This window comes from Emydura macquarii, unplaced genomic scaffold, assembly GCF_026122565.2.
Source record: "Emydura macquarii macquarii isolate MOO-44397 ecotype Brisbane River unplaced genomic scaffold, CSIRO-AGI_Emac_v2 contig_1146, whole genome shotgun sequence".
Taxonomy (NCBI): domain Eukaryota; kingdom Metazoa; phylum Chordata; order Testudines; family Chelidae; genus Emydura; species Emydura macquarii.
In genome coordinates this window covers 13,251,194-13,273,833 of record NW_027131283.1, presented here as the reverse complement: position 1 = coordinate 13,273,833, position 22,640 = coordinate 13,251,194, and the positions used below count along the sequence as shown (strand labels likewise).

General features: G+C 40.2%; 1 protein-coding gene across 1 annotated transcript in view; it reads right to left on the bottom strand.

The window, feature by feature from the left end:
• SLC35F1 (solute carrier family 35 member F1) overlaps positions 1 to 22,640 on the bottom strand; it is a 339,461-nt gene that overhangs the window by 55,444 nt on the left and 261,377 nt on the right. Inside the window, exon 3 of the mRNA XM_067546648.1 lies at positions 15,972 to 16,099. Within this exon, the coding sequence (XP_067402749.1) occupies positions 15,972 to 16,099 (128 nt within the window). The remainder of the gene's footprint in view (positions 1 to 15,971; positions 16,100 to 22,640) is intronic.

Below are 22,640 nucleotides of genomic sequence, written 5' to 3'. Positions count from 1 at the left end.
GTGCAATGGTTTTATAGAATCATCAACCAGCTAAAGAAGTTTTGTTTGGCACGTTAACTTAAGACTATAAGAATTGCCACACCAGAACAGATCAATGGATTGTTTAGTCTAGTATCCTCTCTCCCAAAATGGTTTAAATCAGAATAGTCACTAGAGGAATCCATAGAACAGAATAGCAGGGTCAAGGTAAATTGAACCAACCCCAACCTCAGCAGTGTGCACAAGGAATGCTTTAACTGTGTGCACCTGATATGATGACAAGTTTACCATTTTTCCATGACAAAAAGAAAGGTTTGATTTAATGGTGTCTGATAACCTGTCTGCTTAAAAAAAATGGGTTTGGGTAGAATCAGGTCATTTTAACGTACAAATATGGTATGTTCAGTAGCTTCTTTATAACATTTTAAATTAATTTTCCCTTTGTATGCACATTTAAAAAAATAAAAAATGGAAAATGGAAAAATTAGCATGACAAGATATGTGCTTGTCAAATATTAACCCAGGACCAACTTCATTTATTTCACACTAATCATTTGTTTAAAAAAAAAGTATACGGTGATTAGAATTTCCTGAAGATAATGACAATGTGTCCCTTTGAATTAATTTTGATAATGTAACAAAGAGACTGACAACAAAGAGACAAAATGTAGAAAATTATACCAAATGGGATATACTGTAGTCAGTCAAATTGCTGTATGATGACTGACCTTTATTTTCTAATAATAAGCTAAATACCATAACTGAAATTTGAGTGTGGCACAAGTCATCGTATCAGAGTAAGTACTTTATAGGCAGGAAAACTACAATGGTGCTTTTGGAGATAGGCGGTTTTCTTAATGACTGGAGTAAAAACTATTCTGCTCCATAAATCAATCATAATGATTTATTTATAATGACAAATCTTGACATTGAAAGATAGGGAGATTTTAGGGAGAGCTGATGATTGGGTGAAAACTGCTCAGTATAATCAACATAATTTGCTCTTTTTTTTTTTTTCCATTACAGTTTAATTGAACAACAAAAAGAGCCAGGCAGCAAGTAATACACAGCTTCACAGTGAATTTTGTGTGCAGGAATCAGGATGTATGTTCATTTTTCTCTTCTACCAAATAGATTTATTCCAAAAAAAGACAAAGAATGTGCCATTAGTCCCCCCCACCTCTTGCAAAAATAAACCTGAACAACTGCTTGGCAACATGCACTAATGGCATGTTAAATTAATTAATCGCCAACTGTTCTGCCCTCTAATTACAGATGTAAAATCAGCATAATTCATGGAAAAATATGCAATATAAGCATTATCACATGCATTGACTATGTGCTTATTGATGCTGCTGTTCTGTAGTTAAGACTGTTGGGTCAGATCCTGAACCACTGATGTCAGAGTTTTACTCCTGACTTCAAAGGCACCACAATCAGGTTGTTTGGGTGAGATCCATGAACAGACTGAGGCACTGCAACTCTGAGTGACACAGCATCTAAATTTTAGGTGCCTGGAAGAATCACAGGAACAAAACTGTGATCCACAAAGCTGAGTTAAGCATCTAGATTCCTTACACTATGAACGGGGAGAGAGAGGTGCTTAAGAATGCAAATTACAAAAGCCAGCAGGCTGGACAGAAAACCACCTAACCTAGCCAATGGGAGATGCAGAGGAGAGGAGTGTCCTAACTCCCGCTCCTCTTCTGGAGATGGGCGTGTAGGGAGGCACCTATCTCTGCTTAGTGATCCACAAACTGGAACAACAGTTTCATTGACACTCTCTCTCTCTAGCCCTATGATTGTTCCACTGTGGATAAATAGTAGTCAGTAGACCAGAGAGTGAGAAAAAGAATGAGTGTATAGTTCACTGGTTAGGGCACCCACCTGGGAGGTGGAAGACCCCAGATTCATCCCCCTGCTCCAATGACTCATTATTTATCTACAGTGGAACAGCTTCATCAAGAAAGTGTGAGGGAGCCCACAACAGAATATCCCAAAGCTCAGTAGTTAGAAAACTCTCCTGAGAGGTGGGAGACCCTCTGTTCAAATACCTTGCTCCCCCTCTGCTGGGTAGGGGGATTGAAATTGGGTATCCCAACATCCCAGGTGAGTGTTCTCACGGCTGGGCTGAAAAGTTATAAAAAGCACCACCTCTTCCTCTGGCCACATTCTGAATGGGAACCTATCTAGTAGTTGTGCGCAGAAGCTACTGGATTGGACCCTATATGCAAGATAGGCGGACAAATGCCAACCCTCTGGTGGTTCATGATTCATTCTGGGACTTGGGCAGCAAATAGGCATCGAGGAGCATGATCAGAGGCAAAACATAGATACCAATGGAACTTTTATCTTAAAAACTTAGGCACCAAGTAAATTTAGGCCTCTACAGGGTTAGGTAGGAATTTTGTGGAATGCAGATGAATCAAAACAGGGATTTAGGTGCCTATACCTGAGACTTAGACCCCTAAGGCTGAGGTTTAAACACATAAATACCTTTGTGGATCCCACCCTATGTACCTACTGTAGTGTAACGAGGGTCTATCTTGTTTCTACTGTTTTATCACAGAAAAGAGGCATGTGTGTACACAATAGCATACAGATGCTTAAATATAAACAGAATTTCAGTCTAAGAAGTGGCTTGTTATGCTTTTCATTATCATCTCCACTTCAGTTTGCACACCTCTCTTTGTAAAAGCACATAGATGCAATTCAGCTTTATCTCACACACACAAAAATAACTGAGATGTGAAATCTCATCTCAAATTAGCTTGTAGAGCTGATCTAAAAATTCTTCAGTGAAACAGTTTTCTCTCAGAAAATACTTTATATTGTCAAAATTGAAATGTTCCACAGCAAAGAGGTAGATTTTGATGAAAATTCTGATGGAAAATTTTCAGAATGATTTTCATCTAAATAAAGTATTTTGTTTTGGGCTTTATTGTTTTATTTTGACTTTCTTGCTTCATTTCACTCCAAATTTATCATTTTGTTTTGACTTTTAGTTTTTAATTTTTTTATTAATTATAATACAACACATTCAGATATAATACAAATACTAATATGTAATGTTTTTATATTGTATCAATGATTCAACATTACTGAAACAACATTTCAATAAATTCTTTTCAATGTTTCAGAAATGAAATATTTTGGCATTTCTGTCCAGTGCTAAATTTTGACCTTTGTCCTGATTTGAGGTGAAAAGAAATTTTGAAGTGTCAGAATTGTCCTCATGGCAGAAATTCTATTTCTCGACCAACTCTATTAGCTCTGACTTTCTGAAGCAAACAGAACTGGTAAAATGTGTCACTTCACTGACAAAGCTTCTATGATATTTGTTTTCAAGATTTAAAAGTTTCATGCAAAGCCAATCCTCATCTCCTTCCTGTCCAAAAAAATGTGTATCTATGCATTCTTCATCGTCAATCGTGAGTTATCACATCTTAACTCATTTAGAAAACAGTGTAAAACTCACTTTTGTACTTTTCTGTAACAGTGGACTCTGACATCCAACTTATAATTACTGCCTATGTTTTACTTGCATTTATTTTAATTCTAGCAAATGGAATACATGGTCCTTACCGTTGTGGAATTTTAATCTAAATCATGTAAAGTCTGTCCAGGTACCTCAGTGACAGAGAGAGTATGAATGCTTGTATAAATAAAATGGCAACTGAAAGAAGTAAGAAGAAAGAAGGCTACCATTGGTCTTTCCCTTTCAATTCTTCCTTTGCTTTACAAACCACAGGCAGAAAGATGTCATTTACAGGCATGGGTAGCTGCAAAGGCACTCTGATATTTCTAGAACTCGCTGTCTGAGGGGACTGGAAATGGAACGTTGGAGACTTTCATCTCTAGTTACTCATCAGAATCCTCCCCAGATCAGTGGTGGCAAGGAGTTACTGACAAATATGCAAAGAGTGCCTGGAGATAAGCTTGGCCAGGGAAACTCACTGATGTCTTTCCCAGCAAGCCTTCTGTTTTTGACTTTCATCTGCGATAATGTGCAAGAGGAACACAGAAGGTCAAATTCTCTGCTGTTGTAAATGGACACAGCTTTAGTAACTCCAACTGAATTTTGTACACTTACAGCAGCAGAGGATTTGACCCACAGGAAGTTCTGCTATTATATGTGGATATGTGGGACTCTGGATAACTGGCTATGCTGACTCTAATGGTTTTCTCAAAACAATTTTGAAGGATTCAATTCATCTTGTAAATCATGAGTAACACAGTCACAATGATAAAAAGCACAGCATTTTAAATCCCATTAATAAAACAAAGGCAGGCTACACCTGAAGGAAGCTCTATGTCCCTATTCCTTAGTCTTCCTACTATATGTATGTAAAGTATGTCACAATTCTCTACTCTGCCAGTTCAGGAAGCCTTACTTACATCATGCTATTTTTTCATTAACCAACATATCACACAAAGTGCTAAAATATATCTGATCCTAGGAGCATTATGAGAGTATATGCCTTCTCCTCAAACATTTTCCATTAACCATTGTTGGGGAGAGAATGCTGGCTTAAGTAGATCATGAGTTCCAGTATTGCAATTCTTCTGTTCCTAACCTCCCCAGTCTGTTCTAAAATTATTTCAAATCTTCCACCTCAATGCACACTGAGTCCAAAGTGACCACACAGAAAACAACATCTAGTGCCGTATGGTACTCGTATGATAAGCACTTATTGCGGATTCCTTTTCTTTCTTGGTGTGAGTTACTGAGGTATGGACACTGCCACAGGCAGTTGGAACTGTGATATACTATTGAAGCTTGCAGTGACCTGAAGCAGCTGAATGCTTCAGCAAGGAAAGGTACCTTGTACAGTAGTTCTGGAGTTCTTAAAGATGTTTTGTCCCTATGGGTGCTCCACTTCACGATTTATGTATGCCCATGCACTCTTGATTGAAGGATTTTGTCAGCAGCGTCAATGCCTATGCCCTACACATCCTCATGCTCCAGAGCAAAGATATACACAGAAGGGCAAACTAATCACCGTTCCAGTTCCTTCTCAATCTTCCTTCCTTCTCACAAAGTCCAGAAGAAAGACTCCAAAGCAAAGGGGATGGAAGGTGGAAAGTGGGGTATGTGTAGGGACAAAACTTTTCAAAAGCTCCAAAATTACTGTATAAGGTAAGTAATTTCTCCTCCTTCTTGAGAAATTGTCCCTAAAGTCTCTTGCACTTCAAGAGATTCCTAAACAGTTCCCCAGTTTTGGCAAGGCGGCTGAGGAGGAAGATTTAGAACTCACTGTAGATCAGCATCTCCAAAAGCCATGTCAGCTCTGGAAGAGCATAGTGCTGGGAAAAAGTATGTGCAGATGACCACATGGTGGCCTTGCAAATGTCTAAGATAGGTATGTTCTTCAGTAAGGCCAGAGAGGTAGACTGAACTCTGGTGGAATGGGCAATCACCCTAGGATGATGATGCACCTCTGAAACTTCATACCAGGAGAAAGATGCATCACAAAGCTCATTTAGTCAGTCTTCGGCTAGAGATTGGGTGTCCTTTCATTTGTTCTGTGAAAAGAGATGAAAAATGTAAAGGGAGCCCAGAAGGGCTTAGTTCTCTTGAGGTAAAAGGTGAGATCTCATCTTACATGCAGTATGTGGAGACTAGCTTCTTCTCTTCACAAGTGAGGCTTGGGGTAAAACTCTAGTAGATGAATGGCCTGATTAATGTGGAACTCTGAAGAAAAACTTAGGCAGGAAATGAGAATGGGGATATAGTGTCATGTTATCACAGTAGAACACCATGTACGGTGGCTCAGCCATAAGGGCCCTGAGCTCCCCTGTCCACCTGAGGTGATGGCTATAAGGAACAAGGTTTTGAGGGCCAAATGAAGAATGGAACAACTCCCCATAGGTTCAAATGGCGCTTTTCTCAGCTCATTGAGAACTAAGTTGAAGTCCCATGGTGGAGTAGGCTCTTTAACAGTAGGAAAAAAGGTTAAACAGACCTTAATGAACCTTGCAGTATTCAGGTAAGCCTAGACTGAAAACCCCTCAATGACAGGGGGGGGGGTGAAAAGCTCTGATGACAAAAGCTAGGTGAACTTAACTGAACTCAGAGGTAATCCTATGATTTTTAAATTCAGAAGGTAATCAAGAATGTTAAAAAGACAGGACTCAAGAGGAGGTAAAGCTCAGAGGCGGCACCAAATCTGAAAACATTTCCATTTCTGTAGGTAAATGTTCCTCATAGTGGGTTTTCTACCATTGAGAAGAGCTGTTTAAATTTCTGAAGCGCAGTCCTGTTCTGTGCCAGAGGACCATCTAGTAGCATGCCTTGAGGTGGACCAATGAGAGGTTGGGATGGGTCATGGATCTCGCCTCCTGGGTGAGTAGATCAACTGTGAAGGCAGAGAAGAGGCTGCAGGGACAGATGAACAAGCTCTGGGATACCTTCTTTAGCCACAATGGTGCTATGAGGATGGCCACTGATCTCTCCTGTTACAACTTCTTCAGGAACTTGAGCAATAATTGCATAAAAGGATATGCATATATATAGCAGAAGGGATTGCACCTCCTGTCTTAAAAGACCCTCATGAGAACTGTCTCTGAAAAGATATGGGGAAGGAGAGTAGGAGCTGAACTAAATGGAATAGCTCATGGAAATCACCTCCAGGATCCATATATCTGAGATGAGGAGCTCCCAGGAAGGTGGGAAATGGAAATGATTCCCATAAGGTGAAAGGTTGGTGCAATGTATGATCTGGAACAGGAAGCAGTTCATGACCCTCGACCAATGGGTCAATATGGTTGCTTCATAGAAGTTGCTGGCTGTGATGTAACTGTAGAGAATGGCCCCTTCTTGAGAAATCAAGGTTTCTTTCTGGGAGGTTCAGTTGCTCACAGGGATTGGTGGAGACTACTGAGCTGTCTGCAACCTACTGAATTTTCTTTTTGCCACAGGTGTATAGATACCAAGGGATCATAATGTTGCCTGGTAGTCTTTAAGTGAATGGAGAGACCCATCCGTGGCATCACTAAATAGTTTGGATCCCTTGAAGGGAAGATCTTCCACAGCGCTTTGTACTTCTTGGAGGATGTCTGAGGACTGCAGTCAAGAAGCTCGATGCCCGATTTTGGCTGTAGCCATAGAGTGAACAGCTGTGTCAGAGCGAAGCCTGAAGGGATGCCTGGGCTATCATCTTGCCTTTTGTGGTAAGAGTTTGCAACTGTTCTGTCTGCTCCTGTGGCAGATGTTCAACAAAGTATGAAAACACAGAATAGTTTCTAAATCATATTTTGCTATCAGGGCTTGGTAATTGTCCATTCTGAACTGCAAAGAAGCTAAGGAATAGCTCCTGCAGCCAAGGAGGTCTAGCCGTTTCAGCATCCTGTCAGAAGGGGTTGATCTAGACTGGTATTGTCTGTTCCTTTTGTCAATGGCCTCAATAACCAAAGAGTTAGGAATAAGGTGGGAGGAAAAAAAAATACTCTGAGCCCTTGGGAGGGAGGAATATAGTATTTTTTATCAGCTGCTTTCAAGTGGGTGATATGGTAACTGGAGTTTGCTACGCTGTAGGGGCTTGTGACAGCAGAGCATCACTGAAGGGCAAGGCGATCTCACCCGGGGCAGAGGCATGAAGAATGTCCAGCAAAGAATATCGAGGTTCCTATATCTCTTCCAAACGGGATCTGCAAGGTCCATGATCCTTTTCGTAAGGTTCTAGAAGGCCTTAAAATTGTCTGTGAGGAACGGTGATGGTAGTGAGGGTTGGAGGGGTGGCACGTAACAGCCTCGTCTGGTGAAGAGGATGATTTGTGAAAGGTGGTGTCTCTTCTACACCTGTCTCTTCTGGGGATTCCCTATGTGGAACAGGATCTGGTGCCAGTGGTGATTGTGCTTAACACACCCTCTTACATGAGGGCACCCTGTAAAACTGTTCACCATAGGGGACCCACAGGTTCCAGTAACTCCACTGTGCTGGGGTGTAGTGAAAGGAGGAAGGAATTTTTGTGGGTTGTTCTTGCCAGGTGGATTTCCTGCTGCGAATGTCTTCATTGAAATGAACGTCAAGGGAGGGAAGCTGGAATGGGAAGGTGGAGGAATCTTGTGTAGACACCTCTGAGTCAGAGGATGTGCGATCTCTTGTGCGCATCAGAGACAGTGTGGCAATACTGGGGGCTGTGTCAGTAGCAGGGGCTGGTGAAGGGCCGGTAATCACACTACTACTGGTGGTTGTGCTTCTGCAGGCAGATAAGTTGGCACTGGGGGACAAGTTGATACTGGCGGGAAATCCTTCTTGGTACCTTCGAGTTTCGGAGCCCTGCGTGGGGGCAGTGACTGTACCAGAGGCTGAGCCATATGGGAGGGTAAATTGACTCCGGAAGGTGAGTCAATGTTGAAGAGAAATCTCTCTTGGTGCCCCTCAATAGAGACAATTCATGTTCTTCCAGGATCCACAGGTCATCATAAGAGAGGAGCCTGGATTGCCCTGGGCTGTCTGGAAAATGTTCCTCGGGAGTCCACATATGGGAAGGTACTGGAGAAGGTACTAAGGGGCGGTCCGTGTGCTCTGTGCCATGGCCTAAATAAGATGGTACAGATGAAGTAAAACTTGGCCTTGGGGGATTTCTTGTGCTTCAGAGGCACAGCGTCCAAAACTGACACTAATACTGCTTGAGGTTGCTTACTGGAAGGCTTCTCGGTATGTAGCATGGTCTTTTTAGCTAGGGACAAAGTCTCAATACTAGAAGAGATAGAAGCCTCAGTGGCACACATGCCAGGTGGCAAGGTCTCCTTGGTTCCAGTTTGAGAAGTGACTTAGCCCTTCTCTTGGTTTCTTCCTCTGGAGAATGGGGTCTCTTCTTTTTTGATGCTCTGGACAATTTTGAAGGGTCTTCAGGGCCTTTGCTTACCAAAGCAAAAATGGTGACAGAGGTAATCTGGGCGGTGAAGCCAAAATATGGGGGTGGGGAGACTGGGAACTTGTGGGTCTCAGAAATCGCTCTATAAGAGGAAGTTTTAATCTGTCCTCCCTCAATTTTCTGCATCTGCTTTTAAATCCAGAGCAGACCTTACATTTGGCAAAGACCTGGGGCAAATCTGACAGGGTTTGAAGCCCAGGGTTTTGGGCATAACACTTTAGGAAAGGCTGTGGATAGAGAAGGATGAGTAAGAATGCCGGCCCCAACTAGGCAAAAAAAGGGAGAAGGGCGAACCCCCCTCTCCCCCAAAAGCACACATTTTTGCTAAATAACCAAAAATAAAGAAAACCTAAGGAAAAAAGAAAGAACAATTAAGAGAAGAAAACAGCAAGCTGTATGGATAGCTAAAATGGACATTGTGACATTCCATCTCAAGCTGCAGGTAGTTGAAAAGGAACAGGATCCATAATGGGTCTGCCCTTCCCTTGTGTGTGTGTGTGTGTCTGTCCTCGCTCTGAAGCACAAGAATGTGTAGGGCACAACTGCAGACCCACGGACACTGCTGACAAAATCTCTGAACAACTGATCCCTGTGACCAACAGTGCATCTTGATGTGGAAGCAGCCATAGGGAAAATAACTCAAAGAAGAGCATACTCCAGAGGTCTATAAATTCCAGGTTTTACTACTTCGTTTTTATCATGCCAATCAAAGGCTTAAGTGCCCAAGGAATAAATTACCAGATAAATCACCATTTAGAAAAACGGCTTTGCCTTTTGCAGTGGTCTTTTTTTGGTGGCTCCCATACACATATACTGTAGTATGGTGGCACAGAGCTTTGAAGAAGCAGCCTAATGAGTTGCTTGATGTAGAATAAGGAAACCAATTAATACCAGATAATACAGCAGAACACCATGCACTGCACGTAGATAGGACTCAGGGATTAATTAGGGCTGGTCCAAGTGGTGAGATAGTGTTTGGCTACCATGCTGAAGACCTGGATTTTGGAAACGAATGTGAAATTCTCAGTCTTTAGACAGTTGGGACCAGATTTTCAAGAGCTCAAGCCAGACTTTCAAGTGTTTAGCACCCGTGTATTCACATTTTATTTCCTGCCAGCATCATAGAGCATTTAAACATTAAAAGAGGTTGAATGCTCCACCATCTCACACAAAGATGGGGTATTATTACAGGGGCGAACCAGATTGGAAAGGGTATTTCATCTAATGAAACAGAGCCAGATCCCTTACTCAAGGTGAACTGCACTCTGCTCTGCAACCAATCTCATTGAAATGAATGGGGCTGCTTGCAGAAAAAGAGCACTACTTAATGTGAGTAAAGGGGAAGGGGAAGCAGAATCTCTCTCATAATGCTGTTCAATACAATGGCAAAGAACCCAGCTGGAAGGCAGAGTTAGGTATGTTTGAATCGCACACAATATGTTTAACAGAAAACTTTATAACACTGGTAAGATGAACATGATGTAATACCTTGTAAATATAGTACCAGGAAATTGAAGTTCAAAAAAAATATATTTTATGTGAATACTGAATCTAGACCTAAATAACAAAGAAATTCAGAACTTCTTATTACTTTGGGGGAAAGAATTTTATCTGAAATGGAAAGTGGTATCTCTAACTGTACTTAAAACATCTCTTGAATAGTTATTAAAGCTTCCATAGACCAGGGACATGTAAAAACAGCAAGGATAAACAGGGAAAGCAATACCCCATACAATCCTAAAAGCTGACTATATAAGCTTAAAGTCAGCCCTAAGGGAGCTGGTTCGAATGTACACAGGACTATTAGATGTGCTCTATACACCTGTTACAGCTGAAATGCGAGAGGACTGCACCGCCCAATGCAGTTTAGATTAATTTATCGAAGGCAGACTAGAAAATATTTTACAAGTTCATAGCCATTTGGGGATCATGACTCAGCTGTCTGAGAACATTAAATGTGTTCTACTTACAGTACAGTGGTGCGTCTGGAATGGCCAATTTGTGGTGTGTTCAAATTTACCTATTGGGTGATTTACTTTACACCAAACAATGCTGCCCTTTCTCTTGGTTTGCTGCAGGAATTTTTAAATGAAAGAACATGTTATGAGACATTTCAACTGGGAAGGAACAACTTTTCTATAGGGTAGCATCTGCTGCTCTCATGCTATGCCTCAGTGGCATGATGTAGACCGGCGGTTTCCAACCCGTGGTCCGTGAGACTACCACAGGGGTTCCGTGGAAAAACAAAACAAAACATCCTCACCAAGGAAATGTACAATTTCAAATAAAAATTAATTTCATATAGTTTCTAAAAACCTACTACTGTAATTTATTTTACAACTAGTAGCATGTGGTGGTCCACGAAATATTTGGAAGTTGTAAAGAGGTCCGCACACTCGAAAAGGTGGGAACCACTGAGGTAGACACACAAAGGACACTGAAACTATAAGAGGGCAAGATTGATGTTATGACCATTATGCCACAGTGTCAAGATGCCATGATGGACAATGGAAATGCTGAGTTTTGGGGTACACAACAACTGCCATATTGGATGCGTCCAATGATCCTTCTAGCCCAGTATCTTTTGCTCTAATGTTGGCCAATACCAGATGCTTCAAAGGAAGATGGAAATGGAAAATTATGTAATAATCTGCCCATGGTTCAAATTTCTTCCTAACTCCAGCCAGTTAGTGACTGGCTTATGCCCTGATTTGTAAAATGTAAAGCTGTTATACACAACCTACTCGACAGTGTGTGTCTTCTGACTTTTACTTTATTAAAAAAAAACAAGAGGGAGAATATTGTGGTAGTAGACTGCATACTGCTTTGTTTTCATCTCATGATGGTGCATTGGGGAGCCAACTAAACTGAAAAACATATAGTCAAACAGTGACTGTGGAAGAACCTTGAAATATTTAATCAGAAGCACATCCAGAAATTAATAATATGGCCCACATTCTTCTCTCATTTATGTCAGTGTAACCCCATTAACTTGAATAACTGGCAATTCTGAACAGATGTTATGAAAGGTGTATGAAAAACTCACTAGAAACTTCCTTCAATCCTAACTCAAAGGACCAAAATCTGTTAGGATACGTTTTAGGTGATGTGTGGGTGTGGGGCAGTGGGGAAAGAAGGGTGGCATTTTGTGTCTTTCTCACAGACACTGTAGGATAATGTACACAGAAACAAGATAGAGTTCCTGTTTAAACTGGAAAATCTGACACTCCTAAAAGGTATAATGCTGTTTGGCAAACACCACCACTGAGTATTTAAAGTTGTAAATGGAAACTAAAATGGCCAATCAGTTTTATTAAAAGTTTATTGTTATAATTAAGCTTTGGATTTTTGCTGAGAGCTGCCTAATGGTTCTTTTCTAAAAGTACCACAAGCTCTGTACATTTTCATGTTATTTTTGTGTGATGGAGCAGAGACTCCATGAGATAAAGGGTATATATGCTGGAAAGCTGATTTTCTACTGCAATGGTCTTATGTACCACTGCTATAAAAATATTGAAAGATTTCTCATTCGTTGAATTGTCATTGTCAATCTGTTAAAAAGTACAACAATGTGCTTATTCTCTACATGTCAGAGAAGACTTAGTGCAAAATTGGTCCGGAATAAGATCCTTATTAAACCAAGTCAAAGGGCTAGATTCTCAGCTGCTGCAAGTCATCGTAATTCCACTGACTTCTCATGGAGCTATGCTGATTTGCACCAGCTGAAAGTCTGGCCCAAGATTTCTTAGGACCATTTATGAAAAGGACTGAACGCCTCCTGCTATGTGTTGATGGCATTCCGCATCTCATATGATATATTCTGTTCATTGTAATAATCCTTGTAGGATCAGGTCTTTAGGAAGATACTCTGAAGAGAATAGTCCTGCTCCCTTTCTAATAAATGAGTTCCCTGGAACAGCTTGATTTCATCAATATTTTTACCAACTTTCCTCCTTCCTTCCCTGGTTAGCAACCAGGGAACTTTTGTTCAAGCTTAATGATGCACTATTATTATGATATTTCCTGGGTATAGTGAAACTTGGGCCACAATTCATGAAATGTGTTATTTGATTCACTTCTCATCTCAGCGCATTGATTTATGCTCATCTCACTCTGCCTGGTTTTAGGGCTTGTCTACACTTGAAAGTTAATTTGGATGATATTAGGGTGTGAATTTAAAGCACAATCACTATTTCTGAATGCCATGTGTGGACAAGCCCTAAAACAATCCAGGACAGCTATGGGAATGGGAGGCACTATACTCCCAATTCCTTGGCAGAAGGCTTGATTGCATTTGAGCTTCCAGCTTTTCTCTCCTCCAAGCCATGCAGAAAAGAGAATAGACCCCTTTATCACCTCTGTGTGGAAGAGCACTAAAGGGTCAGCTGTCTCTTCTATGGCATTTCTTCTACTTCCAGCCTCACCACCAGCCTCACCATGGACAGAGTGAGGATCCTGACTCTAATCTCTTTCTGTGTTCTCCCATTGGGGTAAGATTCATCATGGCAGAAACTCAGGGTTAATGAAACAACAGTAGGTTAATTAAATGCATAGATGAGACCACGTTGAGAGGAGCTGTGAACACCAGTTAGGATAAATGATGCAAAGTGGCATAGACAGATTAGAAACATGGGCAGTAAACGACAAAAGAAGATTCAGTTTAGGAAAATGCAAGCTCAGAAATATTCAGTGAGAGGTAGGAACCTGGAAATGAGTCATGTTGGAAGAGACATGGGGTCTCAGTGGGCAGCAAATCAGACAGGAGATCACAATGCAATGCGGCAGCAAAAAAAAAAAAAAAGCTTTTAGAAGAAGTGATTGTATCCCTAAGTCTGTTATGAGCAGGTCAAATTATTTCATCAAGTAATTAATTTGACAACATTTATGATTAGGGCTGTCAAACAATTAAAAAAATAATCACAATTAATCGCGAGATTAAAAAAAAATCGTCATGATTAATTGTAACTTTAATCACACTGTTAAAAAATAATAGAATATAAATTTAAATTGATTATAAATATTTTGGATGTTTTTCAACATTTTCAAATATATTGATTTCAATTACAACACAGAATACAAAGTGTACAGTGCTCACTTTATATTATTTTTTTTATTACAAATCAAAAGACTACGAGTCAAAACATGAAGGTGCATACGAATGTTTAGCATATCTGACACGTAAATACCTTGCAATGCTGGCCACTACAGTGCCATAGAAATCCTGTTCTTACTTTCAGGTGACACTGTAAATAAGAAGTGGGCAGCATTTTCTCCCATAGATGTAACAAACTTGTTTGTCTTAGCGATTGGCTGAATAAGAAGTAGGACTGAGTGGACTTGTAGGCTCTAAAATTTTACATTGTTTTGTTTTTGAGTGCAGTTATGTGAAAAAAAGTTATACATTTGTAAGTTTCACTTTCACAATAAAGAGATTGTACTATACTACTCCTTTGAGGTGAATTGAAAAATACTATTTCTTTTATCTTTTTTACAGTTCAATTATTTTAATAAAAAACAAAGTGAGCACTGTACACTTTGTATTTTATGTTGTAATTGAAATCAATATATTTGAAGATATAGCAAAATATCCAAAAATATTTATAACAAATTAAAATAGGTATTCTATTATTGTTTAACAGTGTGATTAAAACTGTGATTAATCATGACTATTTTTTTAATCTAGTTAATTTGTTTTGTGTTAATTGCTTGATCTGACTGTGATTAATTGACAGCCCTGTTCATGATACATTTGAATTAATTATTTGACAGAGACTCTTTTAATTACTTACCAGTTTTTAGAATTGGGTAAATAATTCACAAACTAGGCTGCTGAATCACATTTATGTGGATGGATGAGAAAGGTAGGTATATAGACATTCAGAGACCTACAGAAACCAGGCACAGGGGGTTGTATGCCAGTATAATTAGTGCAGAAGTTGGCCCGGGGACAGCTATACAAAAGTAGTAGTCTTGATTTTGGTTTTATTGTGATAAGATTTTTCCATTCCATTAGGTATAAAATAACAGAGTTATTTGTGTGTGTGTGTGTTTGTGTGTGTGTGTGTGTGTATTAAGTTCTGAGTAATTTTTCTTGAAAAGGTGCTACAGGTAACTTTAATTGTGTTGTTGGTGCTTCAAAGAAATCTGAAGGCTAAATTCTGATAGCAGATGTACTTGCTCATATTGATTTCAAATGTTAAGTGTAAACCTTAAAACTGCAAAGTTCTCCCCCATTCTTGCTTCTTATTCAGGAATAATTCAGTTTTTTCCCCTCAGTTTTGCTCACTCAGCCATGGAAGAGACGTTCTTAATTATCGCTGTTTTTTCAGGACATTAACAGCTGCTTATATAATTTATTGGCCTTATAGCAAGTTTCAGGCAAGCAACGTGTAAATAAGATACAGAATATCTAAGGGTGCTGGGCTATTTAGAGATTATATACAGTGGAACCATGTTTATTTTTGAACGATTGACATCAATGTGCATAGCCATGTCTAGAGATATATATTTTCCATTATGTATTTCTATTACTTGTTCTCCACTACGGTGGAAAAAACCTAAATCTTTAGTGTTTGGGTTTAAAATTTACAGGCTAGATCTTTAAAGAAGACTACCTGTTGTTGGGGTGGGGTTTTTTGTGATTTTGGTTTTTTCAGTGATTTTTGAGAGAGCCTGATGAGAAATGCACATGATTGTTTAATTGAGGGCAGCAATTAATCTACTCATTTAAATGATATGATTTGCACCCAGAATTAAATATGGAATGCAAAAAATGTGGTTGCAATTTTCCAATTGCAACAGTCTACAAAAAAGGGCATTTACCCTTTAAAATCTATTATTAAAGGACAAGCCAAATAGTTTAGGCCCAAACATGTGAGAATGAGTAATTTACATGACATTTTCTTTTTCCACAGCTTGCAGAATGGTCAGCATTAAAATTAGCAACAGATGAAAACAAAAGACAACATTTTATGAGTGTGAGACATCATAAAGAGGAAGACAGAAAAGGAACTGAATTCCTGATCCTCCCCTGTTGAAGTGAATGGGAGCTTTACCATTGACTTGGTGCAGAATCAGACCCTGGGAGAGAAAATCATCTGAGTACTTACCTGTACACTAGTAAGAGTTGTGTATTGGTAAGCTTTGACTACCAGGTAATTGGCTTCTATATCTATTATCCCCAGGATCATGTACTTCCACCATCTCCGTTTCAAAATTGCCAGCAAGTTTTCTTCTCCTATCAGAAGACAAAAAAACAAAAAATTACATATAAAAAGTCAGAACACACCCACAACAAACTATATCTCATGAGAGATTATACTATCTTTTGAAATCAGATTACTGCATAGATGCAATAGAACATAATCTGGATTTATGATTTAAATATAATTAAAACTGAAATATTTACAAAGGTATTTTAGGTAGGTAAAAACTAACACCTTATGTATCTTGCAAATATCAAATAAGTCAACACAACAAAGCAAACTGGTTGTTTCAGTTCACTTGAGTTTTAAAAACTTGCAGATAAAAACAATTGGCGCTTAAACAATTGTGTTGGTAATATTTCCTAAGAATATTTTGTTGTTCAGTGCATGTATGCAAGTTCTGGCCACAGAATAATAAACACTGTGTGAAACATGATGCAAGAAGTTCCCACTTAAAGAAGGATAGCAACAGCATGTAAAAGTATCAGAGTAACGAAGCAGAATAGTCATCAAGCTGATTATAAAGTTTAAAGGAAAGCTATTGTGATCTCAGGTGCTGATTCAAACACTTCGGACTAGTTTAGAGAAAGGTTGCACTGAGACAAACAGATTTTGCATGACTGCTTCCAGAATCAATTTTTGAGCAGGCAGATTTGTTCTGCAATGCCCTTGCAATGGGATCCTGTCAATCTCACAATACGTAATTCCTACTATGTGAAGACTGTCAGCACAACACGGCTTGCAGATCAAATCCGTAACTTCAGAAAGGTCAGACAGTTCTAATGCTAGGCCAAGGATTATTACTGTTCTCAGTTCAAAAGAAACCAAATATACACTCACTGGGGACAGACAAATCTATTATTTATATGCACTGTGTTAGCGCCTGTAGGCCCCTCTCATGATTTGGACCCCCTTTTGTGAAGAGTTGTACAAACCCATAGTAAGTGACGGCCACCGCCCAAACGAGCTTACAGGCTAAATATGGATATTAGAGCTGACCTGAAGCACTGTCATAAAGCTTGACCTGAACAGAAAAAGTTCCGTCAACCCTTTTATTGTCAGCGGTAACCAATTAACAATGGGAAAAATAGGAAAAATAAAAAATAAACTGAACATTATTGCAAATGGACACCAAAACTTTTGAAAAGTTTGAAACAAGTTTCATCAGCTTTCCCAACCACACACTCATTATTCTTCATTGTCACATGTGCCCCTGCATTTCTAGGTTCTAGATGAAACTGGTAACCGATGTGCTGCCATCTCCTAGGAAAAGTTGGACTCTTGGTATTTCTGGAACAACTTGGAGGAGGACTACCTGAAATCTCATGAGAATTCTAATCTACTGTTGCAGAAGAAAGAGGCAAACACAGCCGTCACTAGGGGAGGGTGAATCAAGGCAACTGCCCCGTGCCCCACGCTTTGGGGGGGCCCCGCGCTTCCGGCTGATCCCTCCTCCCGGCCGGTCTCAGAGCAAAGCTTGGACCTTGGCAGCAGCCGCCCGCCTCCCACGCAGCCTGGCGCGCAGCCAGGCCAGCTGGGGGGTGGTGGTGATTTGCCCCGGGCCCCGCACCTCCCTTAGGGACAGCCCTGGAGGCAAATACTTCAGAAAATCATCCAAAAGCTTGGACATGAAATCGGGTTTCATTGGAGTCTGAAAGAGTTATGCCACTGACTTCCATGGGGCAAGGATTTCATCCCGAGCATTTTCCTCAACCGCACCACTCATTCATAGAATGTTTGTTCATTAAGAAATACACTCGAAATACATACACACTCTTTACAATGGGGGTATCGCTAGGCAGCATCCTAATTATTTGCTGTACTGGCAGTGACATTGAGAATGTAACTTTTGGTAGGTTAGGAACAGACTTTGTTTACTTGCAGAAAGAAGCACAGAAACAGCAGGAGTCCAGACTGTGATTATTTTGCCCAGATGACATCCAATAAGTAATTTAAGAATCTGGATCTGAATGAGTTGGTCCCTTCTACCACATCAGACATTTCCATTAACCTTTATGCTTTTAGTGATTTTGACTACAAAAATGCTCCAATTTATGATGCTGTGTCCCATGCTATATTTGAAACATGAGATAACTTTAGGCCGCTATGTTGATTTGAGGGTGCAAAACAGCATAACTTATTCTTTTGAGTCTCCTTTTTTTAAACTGTAAAATGATGCATTTTCAAAGCAGCACTTTGGGAATTAGTTGCATGATTCCCATTAACATCAGAGCAAGTCATGCAGGTAAACCTTTTCCCGGGATTTTGAAAATTTATCTCCAAAAGTTACAGTGCCAAACTGATTTGACATGAAAAGGCATGTTAAAGCTTTGCTGTGATTTTTTTTCTTAATTTTACAAAAAGAGTTCAAAAATAATGAAATCAAATTCTGGAGAGCTGTAGATTTCACTGAGTCACGTACTGTGCTGCATTATTAGTGGGGGAATTAATGCTGACCTGTGTCAATATTAAAGTACTGTTTCTGCAAAGCACTTAAGCACCTGCAAGGCCAGCTCTAGATGTTGCACCATTATTTGCTGCCCAGAGTTGAAAACATTTTTGGTGAAGCTGGCCAAGTGCAGGAGGAGGGGGAGAGTGAGGAGTGAGGCAGCAACCAATCATTCAATAACAAAAACAAAACAAACAGCTGGCCAGAGTGGCCAAGCTAAAAAAAGGAAAAAAGAAAGAAAGAAAAAAAGGCTTGGTAAGAGAGTGATATGGTACTCCTGGAGGTTAGCATCCAGGAGAACCTTCCTCCTTGCCTGTTCCTAAGGATGGTCCTGAAAAACTGCTTAAATCCATGCCTATTCAGGGAAGCACATAAGCATGAAGTTAACTTTGAGGTGTTGAAATCCCATTGTATATGCTTCAATTCAGGGGTGTGCACAGGAATAAAAATGTGACTGCTTTTGGAGGGGCACTTTCTGTGCCACCCTGCAGCCCTGGGGCTGAAGGAGCTCACTCCCGCCCCCCACCTACCCTGGGGCTGGCTCTCTCCCCAGGGCCCTAGATCCAAAGGAGCTCATTTTCCTCCCCATGGCTGGAGGAGCTGGCTCTTCCCCTGGGACCAGAGAAGCTGACTCTCTCCCCATGGCCAGAGGAGCTGTCAGCTCCCACCCAGGCCCTGGAGCCAGAGGAGATCTCTGCCCCCATCAATTATTGAGGGTGGGGGGACATGCCCCTGCTTCACCCGTTTCCAAAAAGCAGAAAAAAGGGCTTTAGCTTGAAAGATCAAACGCTCTTAAAACATGAAGTGCTTCAGTAACTTCAGCTTGCTAATTCAGGGCAAAGTTATTTACAATTATATTAGGGTCCTCTGTCCATTTTATAAATAGTATTATTGGGAAGTGAGCTGAGCATCAGTGGAGTTGACACGACACTAAACTAGTTTAAACACGAAGGAGTCTGTTCTCTTATGGATGCAGTGGGGAGGGAAGTTTACACAGCTGACGACTATTAATGCTAGAGGGAGTTTGGTCATAAATCTCCTCACGCCAATGGAAGAACTTGTAAAATGAATGGAAAATTACAATAAAGGATGTAATAAAGATTTGTCAGAAGTAAAAAGTGTACTAGACCATGCTGGTAAGTCATGAGCAACAAATAATTTGCTCTAAAGCAAACCAAAGTGGGGCAGATATGGTGAAATAGATTACTATGGCTTTAAATAATTAAAGTTACATATCAGGTAAAAGGATTACACACAATCTGATCAGAATGGTTTAAATTACAGTACCACACAGTATAGCCTATCATTACCAAATTGGCCCCCAATGGACCAACGATGCCATGTTTTCTCTTTTCCTCCTCTTTTTTTGTGATTTAACGTGTATGCTTTCGATTTAGTAACACAAACTGAGAAGAGGAAGGTAAGTAGAGGATAATGTATAATACAAGACCTTGTGTTTATAATCCTGCATGTAACATATACTATTGTTTTTTGGGGGAAAAAAAAGAAACATTAAAAAAAAACAACAACGAAAGAATGGCAAAAGTCACCACAGAAGCCAAGGTCGGGAAAAGTAGAAATCAAGCCGAGAAGATTAAATGAGCAGATAGACTAGGGATATCTAGCCATTGCTATGTAACAACAGGTGCAGTTTGACAATACTGTACAGTATATTTCATATTACTTGCAACTGTACTATCAATCCATTAACATAGTCCCAAAGCTCACTTCTCTTTCAAATGCCAGAGGTTCAAGAGAAGCCAGTTCTGACAGACTATATTACCAGTTCACAGTTTGCTCCCTGGTTTGACCTTCACCTTAGGAGAAACAATCATCTGGCTACCAGAATCAGCCTGCAGAAACAGGTTCTGGTGTTTACTCAGCTGTCTGTTAAAACTAAAAGGAGCCAGGAGGAATAGTTATGGTTTTAACTCCATGTCTAAAATAAAGCTTCCCCTTGTGCACACATTATTCAAAAAGACTCTTTTTAGGGGATTCTACACCACGGTAATAGTGATGTTGGGGGTACTTCCCCATTGCCAACAGTTCTCAGTATTAGCAATGCCAGTATTAAAAAAAGCTAAAGGGGGGGGGGGGGCACATGCATGTAAAGGATCATTTGAACTATACAGACAATAAATGTAAATCCAAAAGATGATTTTTTCCATATTGTGGCTTTTACTCTGCACTTAGGCATAACAATAGCGATTTCCAACTCTACATCCCAGTTCACCCCCACGCTATCCAAATTCACTTCTGACATGGTAAGGCTTTTATTATGACTTTAACTTGTCCTTGTCTCAAACAATGTGAACTCCCCATGTAGAAATGTAATCTCTGGCAGCTCCAAATCCCAGGATGTTAACCTCTGCAAAGTGTTCCCTGCATGAGACTGGTAGTAATCTTAATGTTAGTAATATCCTCTGACATACATTTCTTCAAGGCCAGGACTCTTGGACATCTACTTGTCCTTCATATTTTACATTTGCAGAACATTAACTAAGAGTCTTAGGTTTTTAATCAATCTTTTCGGGAAGAAATTTAGCTGCCCTTCTGACACCTCTCTGAAGTAGAAGATGAGGAAGTTGCCTAAAACTTTCCCCAAAACATCATTCTGTAATCCACAAGGATAGCAGTTCATAGTGAACCTCCTCTAATAGCACCATTGTTCTTCACTGCCTCCACTGGAAGTCTGTATTTTCCTCCTCATTGTATTCATCCTGGTGTGGGGAAAAATAATTGCCTTACTTTGAGACTTTCTACGATTATATTCTTCTCTATGTTCAGCAGAGTCCATTCCTTAACTGGATATGCTGAGGCAGAAATTGTGGAGACCCCAGCTTGTGATAGGTTGTGTTAGCCAGTCTGTGAATTCCAGAACTTTGGAGACTGATCTTCGTTAATGCCCAATGAGCTAAGCCTCGGTCTCTCTGGTGTTCCAATTAGGCTTGAGGCTCAAAACATCTTTCTTCTCCAGTCAGGGCATTACAAGCAGAGATCAGGATCAAGAGATCAGAGATCAAGATCAGGAAGTTATTACTGCAAGTTTTGCTAGAAAACAGAGCAGAAAAATGGGGATATAGTTTGTGGTTCAGCACATGGAGTACAGACTTCATTGCAGGGTCCATCTGTTTTAATAGCCTATGTATTTCATTCATGATTTCTTAGTATGTTAGGGAGCATGAGAACTCACAGATCCCTAGCAGTAGGATACACTATAACAATATGCAACTTGTTTATTTATCTTTTGGGATGAGAGAGGAACAAAGTTGTTGGATACATCTATATTTTCCCTTTGTCATTTTTTCTTTAAGAAACTTTAAGCAGTTTAAAATCCAGAAGACTGAATCACTTTGCAAAGGACTTCAGTAACCCAGATAAGACTTCTTAACCAATGACCGGATGGGCAGACTGGTTAAATGATGGAGTGGTAGATCAATAGCCCAAGATGAATAGATATATCCATACCCTGTTTGTCACCAAACATATAGATTTTTGATCAAGTTGACATTGACTGAGGAAATACCTGTCGTGCCCAGAATCAGTCGTATCAATTGCTAAAGACATGTTTTTGCAATTATAAGAATGTCCAAGATCAATTACTGTAGGTTTTCCTCATGGAATATTGATCATTCGTTGAGAATCAGCAGCGCAGAATCCTTTCATCATGTTTAAAGACTTATACATAGAGACATCTCTTAAGGCAGGGGTGTCAAACATCCGGTCCGTGGGCCAGATATGGCCTGCCAACCTTTTTGGTGCGGCCCCTGGCGGCAGCGTGTGCTGCTGCAACATCTCGTGGCGTTGTACTCTCTGGCGGCATCGCACGACTCTGCTGGGGGTACAACACCGTGAGATGTCGCGGCGTCACGCGCTGCCACGAGTTCTGTGTACTCTGGCGGCAGCGCGTGGAGCGCTGTGTGCACAAGACACAGCACTCCAAAAGGCGGGAGATGGACAGTGTGGTCTTGGGGCATCGCACAGTACTATCATTCTTAATCATTGATCGATTTTTTTAATTCTAAAATAGTAGTTGTAGAAGTGAATCTACTGCAGTTTTTATATCGCTGATATCTAGCAAATAAAATATAATATGACATTAAAAAGGTTGTGCCTAGTATTTC